The sequence below is a fragment of the Trichophyton verrucosum genome, assembly GCF_000151505.1.
Source record: "Trichophyton verrucosum HKI 0517 chromosome Unknown contig00351_1.f1.exp, whole genome shotgun sequence".
NCBI classification, from domain to species: Eukaryota; Fungi; Ascomycota; class Eurotiomycetes; order Onygenales; family Arthrodermataceae; genus Trichophyton; species Trichophyton verrucosum.
In genome coordinates this window covers 126,935-137,432 of record NW_003315411.1, presented here as the reverse complement: position 1 = coordinate 137,432, position 10,498 = coordinate 126,935, and the positions used below count along the sequence as shown (strand labels likewise).

Genomic DNA, 10,498 nt, shown 5'->3' with positions numbered 1-10,498 from the left:
GAAAACGACTGCCTCCTGCGAAGTCTTGGAGTGTTTTGAAATCGCTTCTATTGCCTCTTCTAAGCAGTCGCTCGACCTGCCATGCCGTTCGACTCAGCATGGGACCGTGGAAAACGGGCGACCACCACGATCTGGCCCAGGGATTGAGATACCAAGCCTGTCAGCGTCAGCGACAAAATGAATTGTCAGACATGACTAGCCAGACGCGTATCCTCTCACACCTTCAGAGCATGGGCGGAACTCTTCAGATGGAGGGATTAAAGATGACGAGAAGGCACATCTTTCCGTTGTTCGAATAAGACGGTGTTCCCCAAACCGCTGCCCCCGCGAACAGCCTGATTGGCGGCGACTTGACGGCTTAGCCAGAGTCCGTCTCCATCCCCCAGAGCTAGAGAATGCAAACCTGTGGCTAGAAAATCCTGTGACGGGCTGCTGACGAATACGATACGGAGCTGAAACAGGGACGCAGTGATCGTTGGGGCCGCCAGTAGCGTTCGACCCGTTGTATCGACATGTTTTCGCCGCCCGCCCCCCCATGCTTGCCGAGACGGTTGATATACTTGGAATGATACAATATAAATGGCGGCTGCAAACGGACTATAAGCACCAGCGTCTCCAATATCACACTGCCCGGGCTATTAAACAGTCGACAGCGTCCTCCGGCTCCTCTGCGTGGTTTTCCCGCCCCCTACGCAAACGTTCAGCCTCTCTAGTTAGCCCACGCGATAACTTGTTAGCTGCTTCGCTACAAACTAACTAGTTCGTTCGCTCGCTTTTGCCGCCGTACCTCTCCAGCCAGATTTTGCGCCTCAGGTACCTGAAAACGTCATATCCACGTGATAGTTTACTGCAAATAAACGACTTTTTTCTCTCTCTCTCTCTCTCGCTCTCGCTCCGGGTCGACCTTGCGAGATTTCTTTTAATAATAATATCATTCTTTGCCTTTGCATATAGGCGCAGGCCCAGGTTCCACCATTCTAGTTATTCTAGATACACAGCCTACCTGCCGGTGCTCTCCCCCTTTTGTTGTCCTAATTATCCTATCGTTTTCCTATATCTAGGACTCCTTTCCCTCCGTTGATGTTGATTTACTCCCTAACAGCCCACACCCTTTCCACTCCCACCCACACCCCACAGCCTTACAATATTTTGATCGACCACTAGGTCTCAACACACTTCTACGCTCACCGAGCAAGCCAAGCCTACAAATTTTGTGACTATGTTGCGTCCAGTTCCCAATATCGAAGACTACGGCATCACCGCAGAGCATGGTTTTCTTCCCGAACAACCACCGGCCACAGAGCTCCCAGCATACTACGCACCATGGGAGACGACTGTTGGGAATCTCCAGCCGCTGATACTGGCCGGAAGACTACGGAACACAATTGAAAACATGCCTGTGCTATCCCTTGAATATCTTGAGTCTACTCCGGAATGGCGACGTGCATATTCCATCCTGGGATTCCTACTGCATGGGTATATTTGGGGAGGAGACCAACCCGCGGATGTAAGTATCTACTTCCTTTGCCAGTGCTTGCGTTTCTGTCTTGTGACAAGTGACCCTTTTTATTTTTTTAATTGTTATTTTATTTTTATTTCTTTTTGGAGGTTTTCTCTTATTTCCCTTCCATCGTCATCTCCTCCTTCATGTCATGTCCTATATTTCCATCACCACTATGATCATCATAAATTTTCCGATACAAGCCAGGGTGGAACTAAAAAAAAATTTTTTNNNNTCCGTTATGACGGTCTGCTGACAAAATCTGCCTGCAGGAAATCCCTCAGCCCCTTGCTGTCCCACTATTGAAAGTTGCTGCTCACCTGGAGTTGCCGCCTGTGGCTACTTTCGCTGGCCTCTGCCTGTGGAACTACAGGCTTATATTCCCTGATGAGCCTGCAGATTCGCTTGATAATCTTGCTACTCTATTCACCTTTACCGGCTCTCTGGATGAGCAGTGGTTCTACCTTGTTTCCATAGCCATTGAGGCCAGGGGTGCCCGATCCATACCTCTCATGCTCAAGGCTATAGCTGCGGCTCGTGCTGATGAAGTGGCGGAAGTGACGGAGTGTTTGACCAAGTTTGCAGAAGTCGTTGACGAAGTAAACATGGAACTCCAGAAGATGTACAAACATTGTGACCCACATGTTTTCTACCATCGCATTCGCCCATTCTTGGCCGGGAGCAAGGGTATGGCCGAGCTTCCGCGTGGTATCCTATTCGACGATGGGTCTGGCTTCCAGGAATACAAGCACTATCGCGGCGGAAGCAACGCCCAGAGTTCGCTAATTCAATTCTTCGATATCGTTCTAGGTGTTGAACACAGACCAACTGGCGAATCTAGACCTAAGCCAACCTCCTCGCCACTCCCAACATCCTCTTCAAGTGATGAGAGCGGAGAAGGTAGGAAAAGGTGGCATAACTTCCTCATGGAAATGCGGACTTACATGCCAGGACCACACCGGAAATTCCTCGAGCACGTCTCCAGCGTGTCGAACATCCAAAATTATGTCCAAACTCACCAGTCGAACACCGAGCTAGTCACGGCTTTCAATACAGCTGTAGCAATGGTCAAAGCTATTCGTACAACTCACATTACAATGGTATCACGGTACATTGTCGTCAAGTCGCGCGAAGAGCGGAATACCAAGGTCCCAACGTCACCTCCAGCAACAGAAGCAGGCTTAAACCGGCCTGAGTCTCAGCCGTTATCAACCCCCGGCGGAATGCTCATGTCCAACAGGCCATCGAAAGGCGAAAAGAAAGCGCCCCTTCGTGGCACCGGAGGAACAGCTCTCATTCCTTTCTTGAAACAAGCCCGGGATGAGACCGGTGAAGCAGCCATTGGGCCGTGGGCCAAGAAACTTCTGGATAAAGCTGGCGTCCAAGCCCCCAAGGTGGCCTCCCTGTCTAAACTTGACGAGCATGCTGATGGACAAAAGCAAATCGTTGGTCTAGCTGGCACCTGGTCTATGGATGAAGGCGAAGGTGGCCTTTTTCATTGGTAATAACTACTACTTTCCGCATGCCGGCGTCTTTCTCCTTCCTTTCTCCACTTAATCCTTTTCAATGCCTTTTATTTTGCGGCTGAATAATGCCCCCTTCGGCCTGATGACTGTATTAATTATATCATTTCTTGATGTTTCTGGCTCAATTTTATTTCTTATCCTTTTCTGATTGAACTTCCTAGACCATTGGTTTCACTGGCTTCCTGTACATGTGGATATAGACAGAACACTATTCTTATACCCTTGCTTGGTTCTGGCCCAAAACTTCGCAGGTTAGTTAGTGTAGGGGCTAGACTTCGTCTTCTTTTCAACAAGAAAAAAAAAAAAAAAATAACAATGAAGAAACTACTTTGGAAGATCTATTTTTCAATACACATCAAATAAATTCGTAAATAGCATAGATCGACCTCTTTCCTGAGATTTTTCCAGATAGAATAAAGCCGTTTTTGGCTATTAGTTTATCTAGTTTATATATTTAAACAGTTAACCCCATCCCATTGGCCGCTTTGCGTATCAAAGCCTTCTTCAAAAATGCCTCTCGAGCTAAATTCCGTGTGGACTTGGCCCACACATCTACGCCTACCCGTCCTCTAACGAGTGCAGACTGGAGGGCATATATCGCTCGTTGAATACCGCGTTCATCCGTCACAAGATCATAGATTTGCTTTCCTACCACGGTTGGGGGAACCAGTACCTCATCTATAGCAGGTAGGCCAGCGGGATGCTTGGAGGAAGATGCAGATGACGATGATATGCGTGACTTTGCGTCTGCTATAACACCATCCGCGCGACGTAGAGACTGCTGTAGGATCTGGGTATTTGATTGGATATTGGCGTGGAATGCGTTTACCGCAGCAATCTCGGATCGAAGGGTGGAAATGGCATCATGTAATGCCTTTGACTGAGAATTCAATGGCTCTATGCGAGAATTCGACTGTTCGACATTGGCATGGATCGTTTGGGTTAGCGTCCCCGAGAGAGTTTGTAATAGGACATCTTTCTCTGGATTTGGAGGGATTGGTGGCGGCGATGACGAGGGTAGTTGAGCGGGCAATTCGAGATCAAAGGGGGAAGTAAGAAGGTCTTGTGTTTCCCCTTTTTTTGGAGAGCTTTTTGCGGCCAGAGGCGATTGGGCATCCCTTTGTGGAACATGTAGAGGGCTGTGCTGGTGATGGATTGCATGTTGTTGAGACGGATGCATTATAGTGTTATTGTGTTGGGGAGAGAATTGTTGACGGGGGTATGGAGGTTGGTATGCTTGCTGATATTGAGGTGCATGGGGTGTAGACCCCACTGGCGGACTCTGGACATTTGATGGTCTGCGGTCATGAGCTCCCAGAATGAATCCTTGAGTCTGATGTTGACTTGGGTGTGTTGGAGGTGGAGGCTGGGGCGCCGGAGTGACCTCGCTCCTTAAGGCACTTGACCTCTGAGGTAGAAACTGGTTTCCTCGATTTTCTAGCCCAGGACCATCTCGCTGGTGAGTCGTTGACTGTAGCTCCGCAGGCAAGGGTGGCAGAGGTGGCGGCACATTGCGCGCTGTGACCGTGTCCTCAGCTGGCCGTTCTGAAGCAGCTTGATGCCTCTCTCCACCAGGCTTCGGAGGGAGTTTTGGGGGGGTTTGTGGCTGTGTCGACGGAGCGACGCTTGGTGAAGGCCGTGCTAGCTCAGCTGGTAATGGTGGTACTGCTGGTGGAGTGCTCTGCTGCGATGGGGTTGGTTGTCTTCTGAATGGAGCATCTTTAGATATCACGGGCGGCTCTTTAGCAAAGACCTCTTTCAATATCAAAAGGAAATCAACCAGTGTAGACCGCTAAAAAAAAAAAAAAAAAAAAAAAAAGCATTCAATCAGTATCACTGTCAATATTTTCACTGGTGTCCATAATTGCACATACATCACGAGCCTCAGCCCAATGAGCTAGGTAATGATGGTAAATCCTCCCGTCACTGCTAACGTGCTGTCCTGGTCGTACCAACATCTCGGACGTTGGGGTCACATAGACCATCGGGCATGCATCTGGGTATGTATTCGGGACCCATATTGCGACTGGAAACCAATACAAGGCTCCTCTGAAATGTACTGGTAATGTGCCTGTCAAGTGCAGAAGTAGAGCTGAGGCACCATTTTCGTATGCTAATAGAACGTTGGCTCAGTATATGGATTCGGCCGCAGCGAAAAGGGCAAGCTAGGAAGAGGAGATGGAAGTGCGTACTGTAAACGTCCGTCCGTGGAGAAAACGAAGGAAACTGGGCCAGGAGCTGCGCGGTATCACTATACGTCCTGTTCGGGTCGCGATATGCTTGGTTCTATGTGAAATTGATTTACAATGGTCAGCTTGCTTGTACTCCGTGAACAGGCAGCAACGGGAAGGGTGTTTCTCACGGTGGTCAGGACTCGATAAAGCCACTCTAGGGTCTTCTGCGGCACTGCTGCCATGGTCGTCTCCCTCGTTGACTTGAGGGCTGCATCATCGAACCGTCGTTGGTGGTGTTGATAGCTTCAAGTGTTGTTGAGGTGGGATTGCTTTGGGGATCACAAACCCTCGCCCAGACTTGGAGTTTGCTCGACCTATTTAACCACCACTGACGACACCGCAGCCGTAATCCAAGCTTTGGCACTTCCACGTGTAACAGCCGGTCTTTGGAGGTATCGCATTCCACTGAGGTACGCGGGATAATGGCTAACGAACGACGTGCGCATGCTTCTATTCCGTACTCCAAACGGTGAAACACAGTGATGGCTCCGCTCAAACCGAAAAGCCATTTGTGACAAGAGTCAATGAACCCTCGACCTATTTGCCAATCTACTGGTGATCCCGGCATTTGTCGCTCAAAAGACAACCACAGGAAGCATACCCCGATAGTCATAATTACTCGACGTTTTGCTTTGCCATTTTGTTAACTACCACTCAGCTTAATACTCCGAAGCGACAACATATCGTCCCGTGAGAACAGCCCGCTCCTACGTATCCAGAGCTCCTCAGATACACTCTACAGCCTTAAACAGCCGCAAGAAGTGCAGTATCCAGTTCTATAGCCGGCCGCCGTGACTCTCGTCGTCTCTGCATCGCAAGTTCGCAACACAAACACCGCCAGTGTTATTCTTATGTAAGCCAAATGTCGAATTAAGGTTGAAGAGCCAAGACATTGGCAAGCACGTGATATAAATTTTTCTATTGGAGGGAAGCTTAGGGGTGAGTTCCAGTATCAAAATCTTGTTGTCCTTGCAAAGCCCCGGCATATACGGAGTATATAGAAGAAGAATTCGTTGACACAAAATGCAGCCTGTTTCCCGCGTTCATAATTGTTTGTTCCTCCTGGCCCGGCAGATAAAGGCCATTACCCCTGATTAGTTTTCTGCTTCGGCTTACATTCAGCATCTGACACCGGATGCAAGACAACCTTGGTTGGGTGGTCCCGCGTGTTGTGAGAGTATCCTTTACTCCAGTCATAGCTGATGGCATAGGCGAAGATGCTGCCATCGTGGTTGAACGAAGTCGAAGTTATGGGGCCTCCGGCAGTAAACCCCTTCAGGCGGTGATGGGCATCCTTGTCCCAGAAACAAAATGTGCCGTCCGCACCAGCGGTGCTGAATACCTGATGGTAGCGAGGGTGAAATGAAATAGCATTGACGGCGTATACCAGCTGATTCTTCGGGTCGTTATCTTTTGGCTGGCGGTGACAGCGAAAGGTGAAGTTTTGACTAGGTTGATAAATAATATAACCGTATGAGCTTGTGGATATCCAATTTCCGGACATAACCTCCTCCAGATCTCCAGAAACACTCGTTACTAGTAATTACCGGATAACAGTCGGAAATATTTGAATAAGCAGACTACCACTTACTTTTTGTTTGACTCGTCAACATAATTTATGGCACAGCGGCCCTCGATGCTGGCAACTCCATAAACGGTGCCATTGGCAATCCAGCTGACGGCTCTGGTCTGGTGCTTCAACGGGCTCTGGATGGTTCTGGCGATGGTGGTAGGCTGGTTAAGGTCGACTAAGGCGAGATGTTTATCGGCAGTGGCAATCAGCAACTTGTTACCACTGGCTTCCATCGCATATATGCGCTCGGGGCATGTTACTGCGCCTATTGGAGTAGATTGCCGCAGGTCCCAGTACTTAACTTTGCGATCCCACGATCCGGTGACGACAATAGGGGACTGGCTGCCCGGCACTTGAACCATTCGTACAGTTCGAATTGGTGCATCGTGCTGGGCTATCTGCTGGGCCTGGCTATTGTTACTGGCGAGATCTATGAGCCTGGCTGAGCCATCAGTGCCGGCCCCTACAACCTTGGTCCCGTCGGAAGACCATCCACAGCTCAGAGCAGCACCAGGGAGCGAGAATAATGCTTTCCCCTTGCCCTGGGGATAGTGAGAGATGTCGTAAATACGGACCGCCTTGTCCCAGGAGGCGACAGCGAGGTAGTTGGCGACTGGTGACCAGGAAACTTCTGCGATACTGTCCTCAGGCTGGTTATTGAGGGTCACATCCTTAGAGATATCGCCTTGGTTAGTTACACCAGTGGATGCGCTGTTGAATGCCATATTCTGGCACTCCCGAAGTTAGAACGAAGTAATCGAGGAGTTCACAGTTTCTTCCTCCAGATAACTATATAAATACGACGGTCAACTGGCCCGCAGCGATTTTATAAGTTTACTAGATATTATGTGAGGCTGGAGCCTAAGTAACTAGCGGTGTCTCTTGTGAAGGTTGAGCACTGACGCACACGCATCACTGCTGCCTGCTGGCCTTGCAGTGAGATTATGAAATCTCGTAAAATATAACTAACTAGAGCCTGAAAACTGGGTATTTTGAGTGATTGGAGGTAGAAGGACCTACCAATCACCACTAAAGAGTGTAGATGGCCAAGTATCTTGCTTAGGGTAAGGTAGAGGGAGGTCAGAATGGTATAATTGAATGTAGTCAAAACAGGAGGAATGCTCTGGTGCCTCTAAATGTGAGTAGAATGGCACTTAGAAACGGAACGACCTCAATTGTCACTATCATTTTTAATTTCTGTCGTATTTGGTTGGATGAGTTTCGTTTACTTAATACATTTACTGTATGTATACCACAGGCTGTGATTATATGATCTTCGATTAAAATTGCTATCATATCTAACTCCGTGTCCTGTACAAGAAAATAATTTGTAGGGAATCATAAACGAAGGAAAAAACAAAGCTAACTTCCCAGGTCCGAATGACTGAAAACGAAGCAAAGTTGGTATCAAGGAAAGGGACGGAACTGAGTATGACAGAGAGCAGCACAGGATACAGGCACATGTCTAGGAGACGTACGATTGCACCCAGACGTGCATATATCTCTCAGTGACATTTATGTGCCCTTCACTTCATACTCTATTGCTGGTAACACTGAAATTACGTTCGATTGTGATGTTGCCTGTATCGTGCAGCTCAGGGTACAGACGATCAAAGTGGTCCGCCGACTTGACCTTCTCGGGACCCGGCATAGACCCAATGAGCGTCGAGGTTGGATGGGAGAAACTGCCCCCTGAGGTTTTGTTATGATCGAACAGAGACTTTTCAGAGCTGCCTCCCCAGAAATGGTGACCGGATCCGTGATTCTTGTTATGTCCATGGCGAACGGCAGCAGCTGACCAAAGCGTCGTGAGTGGCAGAGACAGTGCGAGCAAAGTGAGGATATTGGTGTTGACCTCAAACTCGGGAATGAAATACTGAAGTATAGACATGATAGCTGAAATCATTCTTTTATAAGCAATTATGCATATTAGATAGGTAAGGCATTGATCGGGATGAACGTACCTGGAAGTATCATAGTCTGGCAAGCCATGATGAAAATGATTTGCATGACTCCAAATCCCTTCATTCCCAACAACCGCCTAGTGTAGATTGCATAGCCAAGCTTGGCCAGAAAGACCAAACTAAAGTAACAGATGCTGACGGTGATGCTAATATTAGACGAGCTTTGTATCCAGACGTTCTTTCCCAGAGAAGATTGAGACATAATTGCCTTGACGTTTGCAACCATGAAGGCAATTCGAAATGCAATTGGAACGGCTGCTACTAAGCACGACCATGCTAGGACAATGTTTCGATACAGGTCACGAAGCGTAGAGCATAGAACGTGAGTCTGGATGAGTAGGGATAGCTCAATCAAGATGACCATGATACCAGTAGCTATAGTTCCCATGACAGAATTGGCGTAGGCACCGGTTGTGATTCGAGAATAGTCGCCGGAGAAGTAAGTGTATATCTCAACCCAGGAGCTGGTGAAGAATATCGTCGTGGATAATGTACGACACACATTCACGAGAAGTGTGGTGATGTTCAGATAGAAAACGATTGATCGTCGTTTATCCGGTGCTGTAAGTAAGGCAAGGAGAACAGCCATCACAACAGAAGCGCCCAGCTGAGATGCAGCTGCAATAGAAGTTCTGACTGCGTATAGCACGAACTTGTTGAAATCCGCCATGGAAATAGGGAATGAACTGCCATCACCGCGGAGGAAGGTGACGCTCTGCTGAAAAGGATCGAAGTGCGGTGCCATGGTATCGTGCTCCCGGAAAGGACTTGTTGGTGGTTTCAAAAGTGTATGGTTGTTGGTATGGACTTGAATATGGCAAAGGTATCTGCACTTCTGATAAAACAAGAGGTATCAAAAGAGTCCTTGACAGCAAGACGTTGTGCCTTTTAATAGAAGAGCAGCATAACTATCAAGAAAAGAGAGGACGCAGCCCCCGAAGACGAGAAGGATCTTCTCATTGCAGCTGTTTGTCACTGCAAAAGCCCCAGAGGGAACATGCAGATTGATGTCTAGGAAGAATGGTCAACATTCCACCGGACAAAGGCAGTAGAGACATTGACTCCGGACTGAATATCGACACGGTCCATATTCAGATACGGGGAACAATTCTGCAGGACTCCCCGGCGCCTATCAAGCAGGCCCGGGGAGGACAAACAGAAAATGGAATAAATAAAGAGGAACAATAGCCAGTCAGCGGAGTCGACGATGGTTGGAGTCACAATGGGTAGGGAGGTTGATATACAAAGTGCTTGAAAGGAGGCGAGGTTAGTTCATATTTAGGTTCCAGCCTGCAGGAACAATATGAAGTATGCAGGTGTTGCTGCAAAGAACAATATCAAGGCTGCATGATCTTCGACCACAAGAACCAAACGCTTGTTAGCGCGAGCGACCGGGGCCGTCACAGTGCTGGCTGCAGAAAAAGTGAAGAAAGCAGTGATACGAGGGCTGCCTTGTACTTGACATGTAACAGGCGTAAAGAGCAGCATACAGACAAAGTGTCAACTGCTTCTGGAGCCAAAAGATCGTGGTCGATGTCTGCGAGTCGCTCTTCACGTGATAGCTATCCGCCAGCAGCTATCACAGCCTGGATGGATATATTTCCGGAAGAGAAGCAAGACAAGAGAAGAGGTACTTTATGGTCTTGGAAAAGAAGTAACTTGATTAGGACGCCAAAGCGCCGGACGGGTGGTGGAGCTCT

General features: G+C 48.4%; 4 protein-coding genes across 4 annotated transcripts; 1 reads left to right on the top strand and 3 right to left on the bottom strand.

The window, feature by feature from the left end:
* Positions 1-1,773: 1,773 nt before the first annotated feature.
* Positions 1,774-3,006, top strand: TRV_04509 (the record flags this gene model as incomplete). The annotated part of the gene is made up of 1 exon (XM_003021389.1): positions 1,774-3,006. A coding segment is annotated over one exon (1,233 nt), but the record flags the coding sequence as incomplete, so codon positions are not given.
* Positions 3,007-3,481: 475 nt separating this feature from the next.
* On the bottom strand, positions 3,482-5,019 carry TRV_04508 (endosomal sorting complex protein TSG101, putative; the record flags this gene model as incomplete). The annotated part of the gene is made up of 3 exons (XM_003021388.1): positions 3,482-4,819; positions 4,902-4,924; positions 4,980-5,019. 3 exons carry the CDS (start codon positions 5,017-5,019, stop codon positions 3,482-3,484), a joined length of 1,401 nt encoding a protein of 466 aa, XP_003021434.1.
* Positions 5,020-6,345: 1,326 nt separating this feature from the next.
* Positions 6,346-7,559, bottom strand: TRV_04507 (uncharacterized protein; the record flags this gene model as incomplete). The annotated part of the gene is made up of 2 exons (XM_003021387.1): positions 6,346-6,709; positions 6,853-7,559. 2 exons carry the CDS (start codon positions 7,557-7,559, stop codon positions 6,346-6,348), a joined length of 1,071 nt encoding a protein of 356 aa, XP_003021433.1.
* Positions 7,560-8,365: 806 nt separating this feature from the next.
* TRV_04506 (mating-type alpha-pheromone receptor PreB) lies at positions 8,366-9,543 on the bottom strand (the record flags this gene model as incomplete). Its single annotated transcript, XM_003021386.1, has 2 exons — positions 8,366-8,730; positions 8,799-9,543. The coding sequence occupies 2 exons, from the start codon at positions 9,541-9,543 to the stop codon at positions 8,366-8,368; spliced, it is 1,110 nt and encodes a 369-aa protein (XP_003021432.1).
* Between the last annotated feature and the right edge of the window lie 955 nt (positions 9,544-10,498).